We start from the raw sequence: 21130 nt of genomic DNA on the forward strand, positions 1-21130 counted from the left end.
TGATAGCACCTGCAGTCCTATTTAAACAGTGTACATTGATATCTTGGCACCTCTGTGTGTGTTCATGCATGCATGTAGAAAAAATATTGACTATGTGTTGTGTGAGTAGGTTTCCTTCTAAAAACTTGAAACTTTTCCTTTCCCAGGGTCTCCCAGGTCAGCCTGGAAGCCCAGGCCCTGCTGGCAAGGAAGGTCCTGTTGTAAGTACCTTGCTTTTTATTTTGTTACACCATTGCATGGGGGAGAATGACGTACAATTGTACAAAGCAGACATCTCAGCACTGAGCTCTGACACAACTGTGTAAAACCAGCAAGATTTTCTATTGTATTGCTGAGAAGATCAGTGTGAATATTTCCATTCATTTCTGTGGGTCTCAGATCAGGCCTGTGTCCTGGATGGGGAAGAAGAAATACAGAGTTGTACAAAAAAGGAGGAGAAGGGAGGGATGCATGAGCATGCAATATATCAACAATGGTGAAAAGTTAAATGACATTTGCTTCTTGTCAGTACATATTTCTCCTAAAGCTGAACTCTAATTAAATTACCTCAGCCACTTAAGAGTATGATTTCTTTTTCTAGGGTTTCCCTGGAGCAGATGGTAGAGTTGGGCCAATTGGTCCAGCTGGTAATAGAGGTGAGCCTGGCAACATTGGATTCCCTGGACCAAAAGGTCCCACTGTAAGTACAGTACAGAAACTTTCTATTACTATGAAAGTATTTCCAGACGAATCTGTAGAGTCCTAACTCTATCATTAATTTAACACATCTCCCTGTATCCTCCTCATCAGGTGGCATCAGCTTACATTCAAGAGTTCTGTTTCAAATTATTTTCCAGTTATCTAAAATATGATTAAAGAAATGAAAAAGCAGTTTAATTAGCTTTGGCATATTTTGAAATTGAAGTGATTAGAATAATATATGTCTTTTTTATTGTTTCAGCATGTTGATTTTATCATTTCTGTATATTCACATCTGTAAAAGTTCTGTGAAGTTTGGCCATTAAACCAGTTCCAGAGTACTGTTATTTATAGAGGGCTAACCAAAGCTCACCCAATTTAGAAGAAAAGCTACCAGTGACTTCAGTGGAGTTCTTTACATGTCCCACAGAGGCCACAGATAAAAATCATGTCATGGACTTGGGTGTTGCTGTACCTACACACACAGGCAAAGATATAGTGTATTGCATAGGATACTACGTGGAATGCCATGAATTACAATCTCAAAACATAAAGGCATTGAGTTTTGAAAAGACATATATTTTTGAGCTAATCTAAGTGATCCAAAAAGACAGATGGAGCTTGTGTGTGTTTTAATTTGGGTTAAAGAAATATTACTGTAAATTATTCTTCTGTTATTCTTCTGGCAGTGAGAAGAAGTCTCTGCTTAGTAGTTTAAACTGAATCTAATATGAAGTGTTGGTTAACTTTTATATCTTTTTCTTTCAACTTCAGGGTGAACCTGGCAAACCTGGTGAAAAAGGCAATGTTGGTCTTGCTGGCCCACGGGTATGTGGATAAATTTTCTTTATCACCTTCCAGAGAGGAAAAAAAAGCAGGTTTTCCAAACCTCTGTAATAGGATAGCATTGCCTTGTGCAAGTATGACTAGATGATGAAATTAGAAAAGCCCTTGAAGAATGCATTATTTTTAGGCTCTTGTTGGTGGGGGCTATTACTTAATGGATAAATGAAAAGTCCCCTTCTTGGATATTAGTGGGGTAATTAATTATGGGGAATTATCCTATGAAGAGGAAAAAATAGCACTCCCTGTCCTTAAATCTTAGAGCACAGTGTATGGTTTCTAATTCATCCTGTAAATTTCCAACTTTTAACTCATAGTAAAAAGTAATTCTTAGTAACTTAGTAATTCTTCCATTTAAGAGACCCAGAAACAGTCTTGTCTGTGAAAAATGCTATCAGCAAGATTTCCATATTCTGTAATTCCAAAAAAAAGTTTTCTTAAGTATTAATGTGCAGCAATAACTAAAATTATGGGAATTTAAAGTTTTAAGCATCTTTAGTACCTCTGGCTGTGAAGTTCTTGCAAGTAAATGGTTAAGTTCAAAATACTCAGTCAGAGATGTTTGATTTCAGCACATAATAATTTAGATATATTACTCATATCATATTAAAACTTTGATAATAGCTTTCTACTTGAACATATACAGGGTGCTCCTGGTCCAGAGGGAAACAACGGTGCTCAAGGTCCTCCTGGAGTCACTGTAAGTAACAGTCTCCACACAAATACAATTTGTCATTTACTTTTCATTAATGGGACTTCCCATTTTAAAATCCATTTCCCTGTTTTTCAAGTTAATCACTTGTTTTTCATTCCACCCAGGGCAACCAAGGTGCAAAGGGTGAAACAGGTCCTGCTGGCCCTCCTGGCTTCCAGGCAAGTAACTTTGTGCTGTATTCAATCTTATCCATGGCTCCCAAAGCATGAAGAGCTTCTGCCTTAACTATATTTGTATTCTTGTTTCTTTACACTCAGGGTCTGCCAGGTCCCTCGGGTCCTGCTGGAGAAGCTGGTAAACCAGGCGAGAGGGTGAGTGACAGACACAGCATTCCATGGATGGGGCAGGCATTGCATGAGGGCTGGGTTTGCAATGGCACATGGGCTGGAGCAAGAGCCTGTTGAATCTATTTACCAAAACAAAGCAGTCAGGGTAACTTTAAAAGCAATCATGCAAACTTTAATAGTCCCTTTTGCATTGGAACTTGCATCATACTTCTTTTTTAAAAGTTTTGCTATGAAACAGAGCAAAGATAGTCCTTTTGCTTTTTTGGGCCTTAAGTAGCAATAAACTATGCTTCTTCCCCCAGAAGAGACAGTACATGAAAAATATTTTACTTCCCATTTCTTTCAAAATCTTCAAGGTTCAGTCTAACCTCCATTTATGTTTTGCACCTCAGCTGATTTCAGGGAATGTACAATGGCATCCAACTGAGGTGGTTCAGTTGTAATTCATGCTCTAGCTGCTGCACAGTTAGTGTGGGATCCTTTGTGTTATAATCACCTTTAACATTTATAGTTCCATCTGTGTCCCTGTAAAAGAGTTTACATTGCTTATACCTGAAAAAAGAGCTTGTAATTTAATAAATAACTCTTCAGATGAAAACATTTTATCTAATGTCTACATGTGTGTAATAAATTGTCAGAAAATTTGTCTGAAACTGAGAATTTCCATTTGTTGCTAAGAAACAAAGTACAACTTAAGCAAGTAAAATAAATTTTACCTCTATATCTACTCTCTTCTAGGGTCTTCATGGTGAATTTGGTGTCCCTGGTCCTGCTGGCCCAAGAGTGAGTAACTCATTTGAAATCTGGTACATGCTGTCTTAATAATGTGTTCACTAATAATTGTAACTATGTACATTTCCATGTTCCTCAAGGCAAAAAGCTCTTCTCTGTTACAGAATAGTGTATTGCAGCAGACTCCCAGGAATGAAGGATAATATTCTTTGCTCTTTGCAGGCGTCAGGATATTTGAGTTAGGGTTAACACCATTGCCAGTGCTAGTAAACTTCTGTATAAAAGTATGAATATTATCCAAATAATGATATCCTGTATTAACCTTACAATGAGACTGTGGATGATAAAGGACTGATCCTGCAGTGTTACACTGAAGCCTGATGAATATGAGAGTTTTCACCTGCAGTGCCTGTGCACAGACTTTCTTAGCCTGACCATTTCAGTTTTACTATCCCTTGCTAGGCAGCTCCTACCTTCCCAGTACTGTCTTTGAATAAATAGTGGGCTGAATTCAGAAACCAGAATAGTCATTAGAAGATACTGCCTCCCACTTCCCTTTAGTTCTGATCTGTCAATAGACATCCTTAAAGAGCTTTGTGTGGATGCCTTCCTGCATGGCAGAAAGATCCCATTTATGCAGAGCAAGGTGTAGTTTATAAAGGGCTCAATTAAGTATTTGCTTTCCAAATCCACCTCTAAAGAGGTTGATATTTAACCTACTTTTGTTGCTTCTTCTTTTCTTCTGACTTCCAGATTAAATGTATCCAGTGACAAATATTCCCATTCACTCGTATAAGTTATTTCAATCAGTTTAAACTGCACTTTTTCTCCCTATGTTTTAGTGCCCTGAGCCTGTATTAAAAACCACGTGTGCTCTAAACTCTCATTTTGCCATTTCATCCAAGCCAAGTTCCCTTTGTCATAGCAGTAGCAGGTATTTGCCTCTGCTCTAGCTTGCCCTAAGCATCACGTATCGAGCCCTCAGTGTATTTCATCCAGTATTCCAAATTAGGTCTTACTGATGCTTTATACACAAAACTAGCACTTCCTAAAAGTACCCCACTGCTTGTTCCAGATTCCATTTTCCTTTTACATGTGTGTGTCATATTGTTGGCTATTACCTTTCCCTTTCAGTCATTTTCACTATTGAAACCTCCACTTACAGCACAATTTGCAGTTTTTGGTGCCTAAATAAATGGGCTGGTACTTGCACTCTTGAATTTTATCTCATTACTGTGACAGCCATCTAGCAGGTTGTTCACTTCTTCCTGTGTAGTCTGCCAATCCTTCTTCCTGTTGACAGATGCTTTCACCGATGTGATATCTGCATATTTCTTCTTTTTCTGCTTCTCTGTAATTAACAAAATGTATGAAAAAAATTAATTTAGGAACATCTCTACAACATAAGTTTATCTGTTGCATCATTGGTACTTTCTACTGGTGTGCTATCTCCCCTTAAGTCAGTTCTTTAACCACATTACAGTTCTTATACAAATTCCAAATTCTCCAGCATAACTAAAAACTCCATTATACCTTATCAGAGTATTCACTGATGTCCAGCTTGATCACAATGAGATAATTTGAGATATATTTAGTAAAACTAATGTTTGTACCTTTGATAGATCTATTGTGCATTTAAATCAGGTTTCTGGCTAGTTCCATGTCTCCAGATCTATGATTCAGAATTTATCCTTATACCTGTTATAATGTACAGGTTACATTACTAGGCTTTATTATTAGTTTCCTTTATTATTCTCCTGTCACCAGGCACCTGCCACTGTATAAATAATTTCTTGCCAATAGCTATCCTTTTAATTTCACTAGATTCCATTATTTGTCCTAAAACAGAATCTCCATTTGACAGTAGAATGCCAGACAATGTTAACAGAACAAGCACAGTAGCCAAAATCCATGTTTGAGAAGTATTAATACTTTAGTTTTCAGCTGTTGTCATGATGCAAGACTTTATTACTTCATTTTGATACTTTTGTGTCAAAAGCTAGAGCCAGTTTTTATGACCAATTTATTTCATAGCTGCACACTTCTAATTAAAGGATTGTTCAGATAAAAATGTGCCACGCTGTCATTGCTCCCAGCCAGTGCTTTCAGCTAGAGAGCAATTCAAGGCAGCACTCAGATCAGACTGTCTCCTGTAGGGTGAGCGTGGTCCTCCTGGCGAGAGCGGTGCTGTTGGTCCTGCTGGTCCCATTGGAAGCCGTGGTCCCTCTGGCCCACCAGGCCCCGATGGTAACAAGGTATGACTTTTCCAGTTGCCATTGCCTTACTGTTGAATTCCTGATGAATGCTGTCCAAAACCTCTCTCCAAGTGGTGAAGTTCCATCCCAGCTAGTCCACACGAATATTAAATGGGTTTATGCTTAGTAATATGGATGATGGGAGGGGAAGTCAGTTTGAGTACAGGTTGTCAGCTGGGGATGCTTTTATTCTGTTTGGAGATAGGATCTGAGATTCTGACCAAAATTCATGCTGACTTCTGTTTATACCCACACCTACTTGTACACAGGAAGCTCTTTTCTCTAGTTAGCAATATTTCCCCCCAAATATTAGGGCAATAATAAGTGATCATCTAGCAAATGATGATGTTGGCTAAGTGAATCTGGGTCTTAGTTTTCTAGATTTCCATGGCTAGTCTTTCTACTAAACTTTAGTTTAGTTTGGAAAATGGACCTAAAACCTCAGGAGCCCACAAAATCAGAAAGAGTGTTCACAGCTGGCATATTCAGTAGCTGGAAAAGTAAAACATATACAATACCTCAAGAAAAAAATGTTACTGCTTACACTGTTTACAACAAAGTAGATTGGTGGGCAGAATAGTAATGATGATTTTGTTCCAAATTGTGTGAGTGACTTGACCCTGACACTTATATGGTATGCTGTTGCTGCTAGGGTGAGCCTGGCAATGTTGGTGCTGCTGGTGCCCCTGGTCCTGCTGGCCCTGGTGGAATCCCAGGAGAGAGAGGTGTTGCTGGTGTTCCAGGAGGCAAGGGTGAAAAGGTAAGATGTACAACTGGCTTGTTATTGCATGCACAAGTTTGAGAGATGCCTAAATTTCATTAGGTTGGAAAAACCTGTAGATTACCCCAATGTGACTTTTATTTACTGTGAAAATGTATTACTCAATGGTCCGCAAGTAGAGGTTTTGGTCTAACGGACTGTCTATTCTAAGGTGCTATCCTAAAACTTTTTAAAAAACACTATGTATTGACATGCAGAATAATGAAGAACACTAGGCTGTATTAAGGAAAAAAGAGAACAGAGTGCTGATCTGGTTTCTTGACTCTAGTGATGGTCTGAAAATGACTTTTTGTTATATGAAACATGTGGCATTTTATGTGTCTGCCCACATGACAGCATTTTAATGCCTGTTTTCTTGCTTCATATAGAAGGTATAGCATTAATACCTAGAAGAACTTTTACAGATGGCTATCTCTTGACCAAAAGAAAAGAGATTTTGAGGGGGATTTATATTCATCATTTGTAATATACATGAACATCATTTTCAATTTCTAATTCCATTCAAAATTCTTGCTACCTGAGAGAAGCCAAGAAGGCTTCCCATGACAGAAACAGGTTTGTTCTGAAAAGCATGCCATCTTTCCAAATATTCACTTTTCTAGTCAGTACCCATTCAGCAATAAGAATAAAATAATCAACACCCATTTCTCCAGAAAACCTAGCATAAGGTTCTTGTATGATGTCTAAGTAATGCATAGATACTCAGCAAACAGCTCAAGACTTCTTTCATAAAAACTGTTGTGTTCACTACCAATACAATTTTTCCCACCGTGTGTTCCAGGGTGCTCCAGGTCTGAGAGGTGATGCAGGTGCAACAGGAAGAGATGGTGCTCGTGTAAGTATCTTGTGGTTCTACTTGACTTTACCTTGCTACACCTCAGAAATTAAATTACTGAGAAGAATGTTCAGGATTTGCATTTCCCACTGTACTACATTAGTGCTTGTATCTGCTCAGTTTTTATACAAACAAATGTAATTTTCTTGCCCCTTGTCCAAGGATGATTGAATTCAGGAGGGGAGAGAGAGAAAAGGGATCACTTCTCATGCATGCAAGCAGAGAAATTACATGAGCAGAGTATGTCACAGATATTGCACAGCTGTTCAGTGTGATAGTGATCTCTAATTTCATGGGCTCAGCCCAAACAGCTAATTTTAAAGGCAGCCTGCAGAGTTACACAAATCCATCTTTAATTTGAGATTTCAGGTGTCTTTCTTAGGATTCATACTTTGGGAAGGAAAATAACAAAATAGGTTTTGTTTCATAAAATCATGTATCCTTTATACTGAGAACATCTGAAAGAAAGTTAGTTACACACCTTTTTTCAGGGGGAAGGAGAAAGCTTATTTAAAGTAGCTGGTCCTACTTGCATTTTGTTTGAATCAGTGTCCTGTCTCTTGGCCTATAGGGTCTCCCTGGTGCTATTGGTGCTCCTGGCCCTGCCGGTGGTGCTGGTGAACGGGTAAGTCTACTCTTTGCATGAAAAAATGCCTTGTTGGTTCAGTTTACTCACACATGAATGTTAAAGATGAGTTTCATAAAAACCAATTCCATCTTTATAGTTTGCACCAATTCTTTAAGTTTTTCAGATTCAGGAAGCAAGGGCTTTTGAGACTATTCACTGAAGCTTGCCATAGGACCCCAAACCTTTTTTCAAAAGGGCAGGGAAGGGGATGCACATCTGCATGGCTGTGGATTATATGTGCAGAGGATTCTGATTCAGCCTTGGGCTGATTTTTTTCCCACCTGAAGTTAAACTCCTCAATCCTACTCACACTGTGAGAGGAGATTTGATACAATGATGAATAACCATGCCTTAGCTCAGAATGATACTTTATGCTGTCTGAGAATCATTAGATAGAATTAATACAGAGTGGATCAAAACCAGAAGCATTTTCAGTAATGCCCTCTGTACTGGAGATCCAAAGAGACTCATTATATGTATCTATACCACAGGAGCATTCTTGTTCTGGTTGCAGTTGGGGCATTTCCCAGTGTCAAAATGTTTTGTCTGTCTTTTAGGGAGAAGGAGGTCCTGCTGGTCCTGCTGGTCCTGCTGGTGCCCGTGGTATCCCTGTAAGTTGTAATAGGAATAATTTCTACAATTATTCCTGTGTCAAAGACATGATGTTCAGAAAACTACTCTTTTAAAAATCTTTCTAATCAGTCATCTCTTCTTTGTCCTCTCTCTAGGGTGAACGTGGTGAGCCTGGTCCTGTAGGTCCCAGTGGATTTGCTGGACCCCCTGTGAGTTTTATTTGCACTTTCCTCATAAAACCTTCCTGCCATAACCTTCCTCTATTTCCTCTGCAAGGTTTTCAGTTCCTCATTTTGTCTGGTTTTCTGCCTGCAGGGTGCAGCTGGTCAGCCTGGTGCTAAAGGCGAGCGTGGGCCCAAAGGACCTAAGGGTGAAACTGGACCAACAGGTGCCATTGGCCCAGTCGGTGCTTCTGGACCACCAGTAAGTGAATTGTGTCTTTGTCAAATGCATCGTTCCCAACTGTGCCATGCAAGCAATGCATTAGCCTGAAAGCCTTGAATTCTGAAAAGGTAATGAAAGAAAGAAACAAAACTTCAGGCTAGGCTGTGAGAAAAGTTACCCTGCTGATTTTCACCCATTATGTAAATTTTATCAATCTATTTATGTGGGCTCAGATCGTGAGTCTGGAACTGAAATGAAGAGAAAATAATAACTAATTTTCAACTTTCTCTGAAGATCAGCAAAATCACTCTATCTTGGACCATTCAGGGGGTGATTGTGGGTAAGTTCTGAGCTGAGGATGTTGACACTTTTCTCTCAAGGATGGGATGTGCTGTCACAGTCTGATTTTCAGACTCAGTAATCCAGAAGAACGTGTGCAAATTTGTCTGTGCACCCATTTGCACATAGGCTTTTCATGTGCTCTTTATAGCCCAAAGCTGTAAACTGCCTCACATGGATATTACTGAGGAACAGGTTGAAATGATGCAAAAAGTCAGACCCATGTACTTCAAATACCACAAAGTGTTGCAGGATAGCATGGCTTGGGTTACTTATTGTATGATTTTAGTACCAATACCAGGCTCTTGCACTAAGTGGCTGTATTAGTCACACAGTGCAAACAGAGGATTTGATTTTTTCCTGCTTTCACATTTTGACTTCCACATTTGTTTAGATGCTTGTAACATTTGCAAGGAAAATAATCTAAATCATAAGTGCCTTATGCAACTTTTCTCAGGCCTTACGATACTAATTCAAAATGTGTGTGAGAATTTAATACCTTATTGTTAAGACAGGCAGCATAGTTTGGGCCCAGTCCTCCTGCTGGTGTAAAAATCACCCCTAGCTTTCACTAAAGTGAGACTGAGCCCTTATTCTAAACAAGCATTAGTTGTTTTTGATTGATCCATCTCTCTTTTTCAATCCTTCCTACTTAGGGTCCTGCTGGTGCTGCTGGTCCCGCTGGCCCTCGTGGTGATGCTGGTCCTCCTGTAAGTCTTCAGGCTTTTTGTACTGACATTGTTGCTTCTCATGAAGTTACTGTTTCTTTTAAACCTAATCTTCATTTTCAAATTTGTTTTTAGGGCATGACTGGTTTCCCTGGTGCTGCTGGAAGAGTTGGTCCTCCTGGCCCTGCTGTAAGTAGCTAATGAAGAAATGTAATGGGAGATAAATCAGAAGCTGCTTTACTTAGGGATAATCCTAACTTTTTTTTCATTGATGTAAATCATAATTGCACTGGAATAACCTCAGATCCTTACAGAACTGGATGAGAAAACAAAATCTAATTCTTCAAACTCTCAGAGTGCAACCCATGCATTTAATTTGTGAGTTTTTATAATCCATCAAGCATCCCTATGCCTCTTGAAGTACCCAACCATTTCCAAAAATCAGTGTTTATTTGCTTTTGTTCAAATCAATGGCTATGCAATTACTCATGATGGAGTGAAATAAGCAAGGTCATGTCCAATCTGCAGAAGAATGTTAAGGTTATTGTATGTCTCCATTTTCTAAAGTACCTGCAGTTCTAGTGCCTGTCTTGAGCAGGGCAAACTCACTCTGTTTTGGAAAGGGAATCTTTTTTAATTTTCAGCAAGAAATTCTAGATTGACATTTGTAGTCTTTTATTTTCAGAGGTGTTTCCAACCTTTACCAAAAGGCGCTTCTTTTCTTAGATACTCTAGATTTAAATAAATTTTAAGCCCCCTTATTCAAAGCAAATAATCCTCTTGAAATGGAAGATACTGGGGTGGTTTTTTCCTCATTGCAATTAATGTCTCCAACAAGAGAGAGACAGATCTATATTTTCCCACCAAATTTTGCCACTTTCACATGCCCAGACTTTAAGGAAAAAAAAAAAAAGCAGTCAAATGATTCTACTGCTTCCAGCTCTCCACTGCTAACAAAGCAATAGAAGTTGCTGCTTTGGAGCAGCTGATGACCTGTTTATTGCAAGGGACTATTTTTTCATCTGGACTTAAAATGAAATTTTATCCCCAGGTCTATATTTAATCTAGGGGATTGAATTCTATACTCAATTCATACTCAATCCTAGGGCATCACTGGTCCCCCTGGTCCTCCTGGCCCAGCTGGCAAAGATGGTCCTCGAGGTCTGCGTGGTGATGTTGGACCAGTTGGCCGCACTGGTGAACAAGGTATTGCTGGCCCGCCCGGTTTTGCTGGTGAGAAAGGTCCATCTGGAGAGGCTGGTGCTGCTGTAAGTTACTGAGTATCACATCTCATTAAAAATGTTTCTCCTCTTGTGAATGTTATGGCTTCTGAGATACATTTGGTGTTTGTGAAGTGCTTTTCTACTTTATCCACAAATTTAGCAAAGCCTTTAAGTATAAGTTCCACTGAGACACAAGAAATTGTTCATAGGCATGCTTGAAAAACATGCCATAAAAAGTGAGCCTGATCGCTGGGTCAGGGTTTTCTTTCTCTTTTTCTCTTGTGCTGAGTTGTATCTTTCTCTAACTACAGAAAAACTTGATATTTAGTCTGAGAAAAGAAAGCACATCTTCTGCTCTGAGCTTGATCCTCATGGATAGAAAAAGAAAGAACCTGTGAATGTCTATTTAGAACAATCTCAATTCATAGCTCCACCAGAAACTCTGACTTGTGGGTTAAAGTTGTCTGTCCACAGGTTGACATAAAATTATGCAAATTAATTAATTATTTTGGAGTATTATAAAGCTTTCATATCCAAAATTACTGTTATTTTTTTAAAGTCATACATGTTTCTGGCTTATTGAAGTAAACACTTGTGTGAAATACCACAATAGTTGCTCAACAAAAACATTATAGAAATTTCTTCTGTGATCTGCAAAAATTGTAACCGAGAATGCAATTTTCAGTGTCATTGTGTGATGTGTATGCTACATTTATTTTTGTCTATTAATATAAATATTATTCACTTCATGTCATAGGGTCCTCCTGGTACCCCAGGTCCTCAGGGTATTCTTGGTGCTCCTGGTATCCTTGGTCTGCCTGGCTCTCGGGGAGAACGTGGTCTTCCAGGCATCTCTGGAGCAACAGTGAGTATATGTTTAGTTAACTGCTTTAAACAGATGACATGTAATTAGAAAGAAAAACCCACACACACTTGAAGTCCTGTCTTATGGGATGCCAGGGATAGGATATGGACCTACCCAAACTAGATCAATGGAAGAAATTATGGCTTGTTGCAGACAAACCAGAATTATCTGCAAGTGAGCAAATTTCTGAATGTCAGAAATGTTAAGAGGTTTCTAGGAGTAACATTTAAAATGAAGATTACATTTGCTATAGATAGGTATGTTTCTTATGTCCTGATTCTTTTTCCTTCCCAAAATCTTTGCAGTGAAATGCTGATCTTAGATAAAGGCTAAAAGTTCTGTAAGACTGGTTTGTGTTGTATTATAATGTCACATTTTTTTACAACTGTTCCTGTATTAGGGTGAACCTGGTCCCCTGGGTGTTTCTGGTCCTCCTGGTGCCCGTGGTCCCTCTGGTCCTGTAGGTTCTCCTGGTCCAAATGGTGCTCCTGGTGAAGCTGGACGTGATGTAAGCTGTCTTTTATCCTCTTCAGGTTTATTTTTCTTTATTCTGATCCAAATAAAAATACTCGGAAAAAGCAGATGGAACTCTAGGCTGTTCTGCTAGCAAACTTGTAGAATGTCTTCAGAGAAAATTATATCAGGATCTTTATAGGTATGGAATTCTATGCCCAACTAGGTGACAGAACTTTTTAAAGCAAAAGTTGTGTCTGAAATACATCCTGAAGTCACTCAGAATATTTTCACTTTTTACTTAAATGCCAAGAAAGATTGAATAGGGAACATACATATCTCAATAAAGTATAAAAACTGCAGCCTTATCAGGGAAGTTTATTTGATAACCTGAAACATAGTTATTACATTATGAATAAAAATCCTGCAGAGACTTTGCAGAATTTCAAGGAGAACAGAGAATAGTAATTTAAAAATTCCAAACTTTGTTTCACTGGAATTTTCTAAATGAAAATGGGTTTCATTGGACACAGCCTAAGTACTGAAGTGAAATTAATATTCACAAAGGAAACCATTTAACCTTGTGAAGTACCACACAAAGTGATTTATCTGTGGCTATTGTTTAGGTTCTTTTCCCTCCACTGGCATTTTTCATCTAAAAAGAAAGTCTCAGTTTTAAAAGAGTGCAAGCTAGTCAAGACCACAATTGTCCTAGCTTTTTCATTTAAAGAAATGTTGCAAAGCCCAATAATTTTTTCCTTTACTGAACCTAAAATATTTGAAGACCATTTTCATTTTCTGAGAGCATTAGTATATTTAAGGCATTTGAGAATGACATGTATAAGGAAGAGGTTTTTTCTCTTTAAGATTTATACTATTCTATCTCAATATCCTCTTACTCTCACTGTAAGCAATTAGACTGAGACACAGTTCTGTGTGATATGAAAGGTGATGGAATTTAGTAATTTTTTTCATGGTATTTTAATAGGGCAATCCTGGTAATGATGGTCCTCCAGGCCGTGATGGTGCTCCTGGCTTCAAGGTAACGTGTTTCTTTCTCTTTTTTTTCATTGTCATGGAAGAAATATTCCAATATGTGTTAAGTCAGTAATAACACAATGTGTCTCCTGTTGCATTCCTTTGTTTCCAGGGTGAGCGTGGTGCTCCTGGTAATCCTGGTCCCAGTGGTGCTCTGGGTGCTCCTGGTCCTCATGGCCAAGTTGGTCCTTCTGGAAAGCCTGGAAACCGTGGTGAACCTGTAAGTTGATGATATGATGATATACCTTAACTTTCTGGATTAGGGTCTAAGAGGACTAAGACTTGTCTATAATATGTACATATATACAAAGTACATCCCACCTCTACAATGTATAGATAATTGCTTCACTTTCTCCAGAGATGTGTGAGCATGAAACCCTCATTAGAACAATATACAGCAGTGACATGTATTCTCTGTTCTTGTTTCAGGGCCCTGCTGGTGCTGTTGGTCCTGCTGGTGCTTTTGGTCCAAGAGGTCTTGCTGTAAGTCTGATTTTTAAATACATTACCACATTGATGCAAGAAAAGAAAACATGCTTTATTGATAAGGACTCATAACCGTGGTCAAGGGGCCCAAACAATAATGCTTAAGGACCTGAAAATATTTAGGAACTTAGAATCTCAATTCTCTTTTGTGGGATCAGTCCTGAAGCTTTTAGGATTTGCACTCTTCCTGGGTGTGTACACTGGGATATGACTTAATGTGGAATGTTTACACTTAATTCTGGCTTTGACAGGAGTATGTTGTTTGAAGCCTTCTAATTTTTCCTTTGACACCTATATCCCTTCCTAGGGCCCACAAGGTCCACGTGGTGAGAAAGGTGTTCCTGGTGATAAGGGTCCTAGAGGTCTGCCTGGCTTGAAGGGACACAATGGATTGCAGGGTCTTCCTGGTCTTGCTGTAAGTAAATGATTTTCAAGGTTTTGAATATAATGAGCAAAAAAACCAAAAAAAGGTCACACTAGCAAGGAATTACATATGCACAATACAGTATGTTAATAGCACTTACTCCACTCTGCAGCAACTTTCAAATGAAGAGTCATAGTCTCTAACATTCAATGGTTTTTGTACAAATTTGAAGATTCTGGTATTGGTACTAGACTGTGACTACCATTAGTTCCCTTGAAGCTCAATTGCATTTGGCTAACAAAGAATTAAAAAATCTTCTGCCTTTGTTGTAGTATTATTTCTTATTTTGGCCAAAAACTGTACGATTTTTATCTCAGAAAAGCTGAAGTAATTTGTGGATTTTCTTCCCTTTAAATTTGGGTATCAACTTTAGGAATTCTGACTTTTCTTTTAAAACCTTCTCTGAAGATCAGAAGGAACAATATAAAGAATTTTACCCTCCCTACTCTCTCCCCAAAACAAGCATTTTATGCCCTAACTCCACTAATAAGCCCTAGATTCCCATTCTCTGAACCCACATACACATTACATATATTTCCCTCTTGAATCAAGCAAACACAAACATGTTCCACTGCTCTTTTTTTGATGACTGTGTATCTTTCCCAATAGGGCCAACATGGTGATCAAGGTCCTCCTGGTAACATTGGCCCTGCAGGCCCAAGGGTAAGTGAATTTCAGAATATATTCAAATAACTCCCATTCTCTTTGTGCGATATATATGTATGCTCCCATCTATATGAATCCCTATTTGTAGCATTTTTACTGTCATTTAAACTGTTGAAATTTCCATTTAGGGTCCACCTGGTCCTTCTGGTCCTCCTGGTAAAGATGGTCGCAATGGTCTCCCTGGACCTATTGGCCCTGCTGGTGTGCGTGGCTCTCATGGTAGCCAAGGTCCTGCTGTGAGTATAAACTTTTTTTTGGTTGATTTAACACATTTATGTTATACTATAAGCCTAGTGATTATGTCACTTCAGAAGCCTAGCAGTTTAATAATGCACATGCTTTTATTTCTTAAAAAAGATATGTAATATTAGGGAAATGTTTAATAGACCTGAACTGAAAAGTTTTTTTCACTCCTTATGGCCAGAGTGCAAATACACAGTGCAGGACTACCACATTTTCTTTGTGCATCTTCCACTGCTTCAACCCATAGCAGTCACCACAGGGTGCTGCCTCCAATTAGAGTTGAGGGTGCCAGGAGTTAACCAGGACTATGCATGTGTGGAAGCATTTCATTAAAAACACCATATCTCTAACAGAATGCTTTCTTCTTCTACTTTTGAAAAACTTCAGGGTCCCCCTGGCCCTCCTGGTCCCCCTGGCCCCCCTGGTCCCAATGGTGGTGGATATGAAGTTGGCTTTGATGCAGAATACTACCGGGCTGATCAGCCTTCTCTCAGACCCAAGGATTATGAAGTTGATGCCACTCTGAAAACACTGAACAACCAAATTGAGACCCTGCTGACCCCAGAAGGCTCCAGAAAGAACCCAGCTCGCACCTGCCGTGACCTCAGACTTAGCCACCCAGAATGGAGCAGCGGTATGTTAGTGCCAGATGTTTGCCCGTTCTGGCTCAGGGCATTAGCATTCTTCAGAGAAAGGTATCCTTGGCCACGTGGCAAAAATGCTAAATGACAATGAAGAAGTTCTTTCTGCCTCCAATGAAAATAGCTACAGTTACATCCTGAAAAGCTCTTTGTAGATATTGTTGCATGTTATTGCAATAATTTTCCAAAATAATGCAAAAATATTTAACCCTTGCTTTTAAATACAGTTTCTTATATATTAACAATCAAAAATACCTGTATCCCACTGCCCCTAGCTGTGATATTTATGGCCTGAATTCCTATATCAGACAAGTGAATATGAACTGCATGCAAAGTTTATGCTGAGTGAACCATGATTTACATTTCTTCCCTCAATGGCAGGCTTCTACTGGATTGACCCCAACCAAGGCTGCACTGCAGATGCCATTAGAGCATACTGTGATTTTTCCAATGGTGAGACTTGCATCTATGCCAACCCTGACAATATTCCTGCTAAGAACTGGTATATCAACAAGAATCCCAAGGACAAGAAGCAGCACATATGGTTTGGTGAAACTATCAATGGTGGCAGCCAGGTAAGTGATGTATGGCAGGGTGGTTGCTTCCTTCAGCACTGTCTGAAGAGTTCTCAATTCACTGACTCTCAGAAGCAAGCAGATAAATTAAGTTCTTTGGGGAGAAATATGAAAAAGCCAGCTACCTTTTTTCTCAAGGGCATAGAGCTCTGATTCTGATTTAGATCAGTTTGTTAAAAGTACTTCCCTGTATTGTTCTAACTTTTCTTGATGTCTGCAAAGGATCAATTCAGCCTGACTAATGGTTATTGCTAAGGGAAGCCTGGACTGGAATATGGTACATATAAAGATATTCCAGAAAATGTCTGAAAAATTAAGAAAAACATCAATCTTTTTAATTGATGTTTTTATACAACACTATTCCTGGAAATAGGAATTACACTTCACAGATTCTGAGTGCATGCCACCATAACATTCAGAATTGTTGGTGTAAGTGAAAACAAGAACTACCTCTTGCATGTTAGACACTGTCCCAGCATATTGCAAATACATCACTTTTTTAAAGCTAAGGAGATTTAATTACCTAATTCTTAAATGAAATGGAGCTGATATTGTGATGAAGTATCTAAGATGAGATTTAATCACATTGGATCAGAACAGTCTAGGGTCCTGTTTCTTAGAGTGGCTAAAAGTAGATGCTGTAAAAAGAATACAAGAGTGAAGAAAACATTTGTACCATCCACAGACACTAGTGCATTAAAAAAAGTTTCAAAACTCTATCAAAAAAGGTTTCACAGTTTTATTGAGACAGGCATTGTTTGTGTAGCTGTAGGAACAGTAGATTGTCTTCCTTGAACTTATCTGATCTTGTCTCTGAATCCATATAAACTGCTAACACCATACCTTGGAACAGAACTCTGCAATTCAACTACATCCACTCGTGGTTGCCAGTCTACCTCCTACTACTTTTAGTTCATGCTCTTTAGCTCTGGAGTGGCAATAGAAAAGTGATTGCAGACTGGTGATTATTTTTTTTTAAATCTCCTAGCTGTCATGGTTTAAGCTCAGATAGAAATAGGTAACATTGCCACTTGCTCAACTCCCTTTCTCTTCCCACCAATACACCCTAGTAGAAAGGGGAGGAGAATCAAGGTAAAACTGGCTTGTTGAGATAAAAACGGTTTAATATTTGAAAATAAAATATAGTAACAATGGTAAATAGTAATGATAGTAAAAAAGAAAACAACATGTGATGCAAAATGTCATTGCCAACCACCTGCTGACTGGTGCCAGACGACCCTGCTTCCTGGACCCAGATTGGCTGCCTTTTTGGGTTACTTCATCCCAGTTTATATACTAAGCATTATTTTTTATGGTGTTGACTATCCCTTTGGTCAGCCCAGGTCACCTGTCCCAGCTATGCTCCTTGCCATTTTCTTTTGCACACTTCCTCACTTGGCAGAGCATGAGACACAAAACCAAACAAAACAAAACAAAAAAAGTGTCTCTGACTTAAAAAAAATCCGAAACATCAGTGTGTTTTCAACTCCATTCTCATTCCAAATCCAAAACACAGCACTGTATCAGCAACTGAGAAGAAATTAACTCTACCCTAGCTGAAACCAGGACACCAGAGCAGCTATCACTGATTTTCATTACGAGCATCCTCCTTTCCCCCACAATACAACTGACTGGGTTCCTCTCTGTTTTTCAGTTTGAATACAACAGTGAAGGAGTGACCTCCAAGGATATGGCCACCCAGCTCGCCTTCATGCGTCTGCTGGCCAACCACGCCTCCCAGAACATCACCTACCACTGCAAGAACAGCATTGCCTACATGGATGCAGAAACTGGCAACCTGAAAAAGGCTGTTGTGCTGCAAGGATCCAACGACGTTGAACTACGAGCTGAAGGCAACAGCAGATTCACTTTCAGTGTTCTTGAGGATGGCTGCTCTGTAAGTAACACAGAAACCACAGGCATGGTGACTGTCCAGGCCTAAGCATATGGTTAGGGATAGAGTTGTGCTTTAATTCAGAATTAGATTATTGGTCAAACCAGCAAAATTTTGCCTGGTGAAGATACATAGCCTACAAACCCAACCATGGCAGGTCCTTAACAAGTGGGAAGGAAGAGGTTACAAAAAAAATCCTACCTTGTACTGTACATGTGGCCAAAAAAGAGTTTTCAGAGGGACCAGATTCAAATTCTATGTAAACAGAAGATAGATAAGAAAACAATGCACATGCTGTAGAAGGGGCAGGATCTTTAAGTCCTGAAACAATCAGGCAGAGTTCTCTTAGGATTTAACATAATTTTGAATAATATGGTAGCTTGCATACAGCATCACATTGGCCTACAGAAGATTCAAGTAAATATTTTCTCTTTATTGGAAATCTAAATAGTTGGATGTGGGTATCTGATTTGCAAGCAATACAAGCAAAATTGATGTGAAATTATTTCAGGAATTGTTTCACCCATTCAGGTGAAACAATTCTTAATACTGTGAACAATGCAATAACAACTGCAATGAATCTTCTCTTACAGAGAAAGAACAACGAATGGGGCAAAACAATCATTGAATACAGAACAAATAAGCCATCCCGCTTGCCCATCCTTGACATTGCACCTTTGGATATTGGCGGCGCTGACCAAGAATTCGGTTTGGACATTGGCCCAGTCTGTTTTAAATGAATGAACTAAAATTAACTTAAAGCCTCTCCCAAATTATTCTCTTGTCATTTCTTTTTATAATGAAAGCTGACTCCTTCCATTTCTTCTGTTCATCTACTTGCTTAAACTCTGGGCGAAAGAGAAGGAGAAGAATTGATTGGAGCATTGTGCAATGAAATTTAATACAGCCCCAAATGGACTTGGAAATCTTTCAAGATTTAACACCTTGTTTTGGGAAATGTCAACCTTTGTAAAGAAAAAAAAACAAAATAAAAAGTCATGAAAGTTTGCACCACTTGTGGCCTTTGAATATCTTCCACTGAGGAAGTTTAAATCCATGACTTCCAAAGGTTTAAACTACCTCATACACTAAATCAAAAGTGATCTACATCTTTTGTAGGAACTTCTCCATATGATCTGAGGTACTTTCAATTCCACTCATAATACAGTGGTGCTAATTGCATAATTACAGAGTATCTTTCCAATACTTGAACTTTGATGGTGCTAGTAGCATTTAAAGTATTGCTTCTCTGTTTCTTTGAAGTCTGTCTTAAAACTTAGATGTCCTGTCTCACCCACAGGTTAAGCATGTGGATAATTTTTCTTCCTCTTTGTCTTCTTCCTCCAAAATCAGGTGTTCCCACTTTCAAATTTCATTTCAATCTTCTACTATGGGTAAAAAAAAAAAAAAAAAGGTCATCATTTCTCAAAAAAGAAAGAAAATGTATTTTGTATATGTGAGATGTTTAAATAAATTGTGGAAAAATGAAATAAAGCATGTCCAGTGTTCCAAAAGAAACTATTTAATTAATTACTTGCTTAGATGCATTGGAGATTTTCAGACCAAGATTTTAGCACATTACTACAAAACATTTTCTTAAAGCCTCAAAATGTTTCCTACAACTCTCTTAAGCATGTGATTGTCTTCATGACTCTTCATTTCAACACTAACTTTTGAGAAGTTCTCAAGCAACTCAGTGCCTCATAGTACGAGAAGTTCAGGAGCAGAAATAATTCCATCCTGTTTTCCAACTAGTTAGTAGGATTAATGGCTGCAAGAAGGATCATCGTCTCACTTAAAGGTGAAAGGAAATGAAGCTTCTCTCTTTCACTTGAGGACAGAAAGCTCCTGCCTGTTGATAGAGCTGTGCTGGCTGATGCTGGGCTGTAACCAGCAGAACTGTGCCTGTGCACTTTAGAAAGGATGTGCAGAAGTCTATGCCAAGAATCTCAAATTTTGTTTTGTCAGGAAGGTCAGTGTTAAGGCCTTACAGATTGTTCAGTTGTGTATGGGACACATAATCATATGGTTTTGCTAACCTTAATAATTTACTGTCACACAAACCACCACGAGAAGCAAAGACTTCTACTCTGAGACCATTTAGAAGACTGCTGAAAGCCCTAAATGAACTGCAATTCTAACAGCCCTGTTTTTGTAGTTGGGAAGGTGCTTGAGAGAACCCACAGAGGACCATGAAGAAAACAGCAAAAGCATGTAAGGCAAGAGGTGAGATGGACAGACAGAACCCCCAAAGAGTGGCATGAAGAAAATATCCAGAATAAAGTCACTGTTACCTGAAGAAAGCTCCACTCCAAAGATTAGCAGCTGAAAGTCTGAAGGCAGCTCCAAATGGTGCAAGGGGGAATAAGCACTAAAATCTGTTTCTAAAGATTATTTTTTTGTTCCTGCTTTCAATGAACTGATTAAGGAAAATAGGGCAAATATCAGAACATGAACTTGGGTGCAGCTGCTATGTGGCTGCAGCTGTGTGCTGAATTAGTAAAAATGGGAATTTCCATTATGAAATATAACTCATTTTTTCTTCACTGAGTACAATATACTGTAGGTAAATACCTGCATTTACTCATTGGACCATGATGATTCTTAAAATATTATTATTATTATTATAAGCACTTTTTTATCATTACAAAATAAGTTTGTTGTTGTAAAAACAGTAATTCAATATTTGAAAATAGTAAAGACTTTCTTTCTTTGTATAGATTAACTACAAGACGGAAAGTTCCTACAAGGACTGAAAAGCTAAAATTTTATCCCTCAGGTTATGCAATTCACTAGAAGGTAATCAAAGGTTATTGCCAGGATAGGGAGGTGGACCTTTGTTTCCTGGGGAGAAAAAAAAACCCAAAGAAAACCTAAAGCAACACTTGAGTTTAGAAAGGAAAC

General features: G+C 38.7%; 1 protein-coding gene across 2 annotated transcripts in view; it reads left to right on the forward strand.

Moving 5' to 3' along the window:
- The window catches only part of COL1A2 (collagen type I alpha 2 chain), a 38447-nt gene extending 19207 nt beyond the window's left edge, over positions 1 to 19240 (forward strand). For both annotated transcript variants that reach the window (XM_009085961.4, XM_050971493.1), the window contains 29 exons: positions 147 to 200; positions 581 to 679; positions 1453 to 1506; positions 2168 to 2221; positions 2341 to 2394; positions 2494 to 2547; positions 3262 to 3306; positions 5412 to 5510; positions 6163 to 6270; positions 7073 to 7126; positions 7698 to 7751; positions 8312 to 8365; positions 8483 to 8536; positions 8643 to 8750; positions 9707 to 9760; positions 9854 to 9907; positions 10825 to 10986; positions 11699 to 11806; positions 12207 to 12314; positions 13248 to 13301; positions 13410 to 13517; positions 13727 to 13780; positions 14091 to 14198; positions 14817 to 14870; positions 15002 to 15109; positions 15504 to 15750; positions 16139 to 16332; positions 17987 to 18229; positions 18820 to 19240. In XM_009085961.4, the coding sequence (XP_009084209.1) occupies positions 147 to 200; positions 581 to 679; positions 1453 to 1506; positions 2168 to 2221; positions 2341 to 2394; positions 2494 to 2547; positions 3262 to 3306; positions 5412 to 5510; positions 6163 to 6270; positions 7073 to 7126; positions 7698 to 7751; positions 8312 to 8365; positions 8483 to 8536; positions 8643 to 8750; positions 9707 to 9760; positions 9854 to 9907; positions 10825 to 10986; positions 11699 to 11806; positions 12207 to 12314; positions 13248 to 13301; positions 13410 to 13517; positions 13727 to 13780; positions 14091 to 14198; positions 14817 to 14870; positions 15002 to 15109; positions 15504 to 15750; positions 16139 to 16332; positions 17987 to 18229; positions 18820 to 18966 (2748 nt within the window). In that variant the 3' untranslated portion in view covers positions 18967 to 19240. The remainder of the gene's footprint in view (positions 1 to 146; positions 201 to 580; positions 680 to 1452; positions 1507 to 2167; positions 2222 to 2340; positions 2395 to 2493; positions 2548 to 3261; positions 3307 to 5411; positions 5511 to 6162; positions 6271 to 7072; positions 7127 to 7697; positions 7752 to 8311; positions 8366 to 8482; positions 8537 to 8642; positions 8751 to 9706; positions 9761 to 9853; positions 9908 to 10824; positions 10987 to 11698; positions 11807 to 12206; positions 12315 to 13247; positions 13302 to 13409; positions 13518 to 13726; positions 13781 to 14090; positions 14199 to 14816; positions 14871 to 15001; positions 15110 to 15503; positions 15751 to 16138; positions 16333 to 17986; positions 18230 to 18819) is intronic.
- The last annotated feature ends 1890 nt before the right edge of the window (positions 19241 to 21130 follow it).

Source organism: Serinus canaria, chromosome 2 (assembly GCF_022539315.1).
Source record: "Serinus canaria isolate serCan28SL12 chromosome 2, serCan2020, whole genome shotgun sequence".
Classification (NCBI taxonomy): domain Eukaryota; kingdom Metazoa; phylum Chordata; class Aves; order Passeriformes; family Fringillidae; genus Serinus; species Serinus canaria.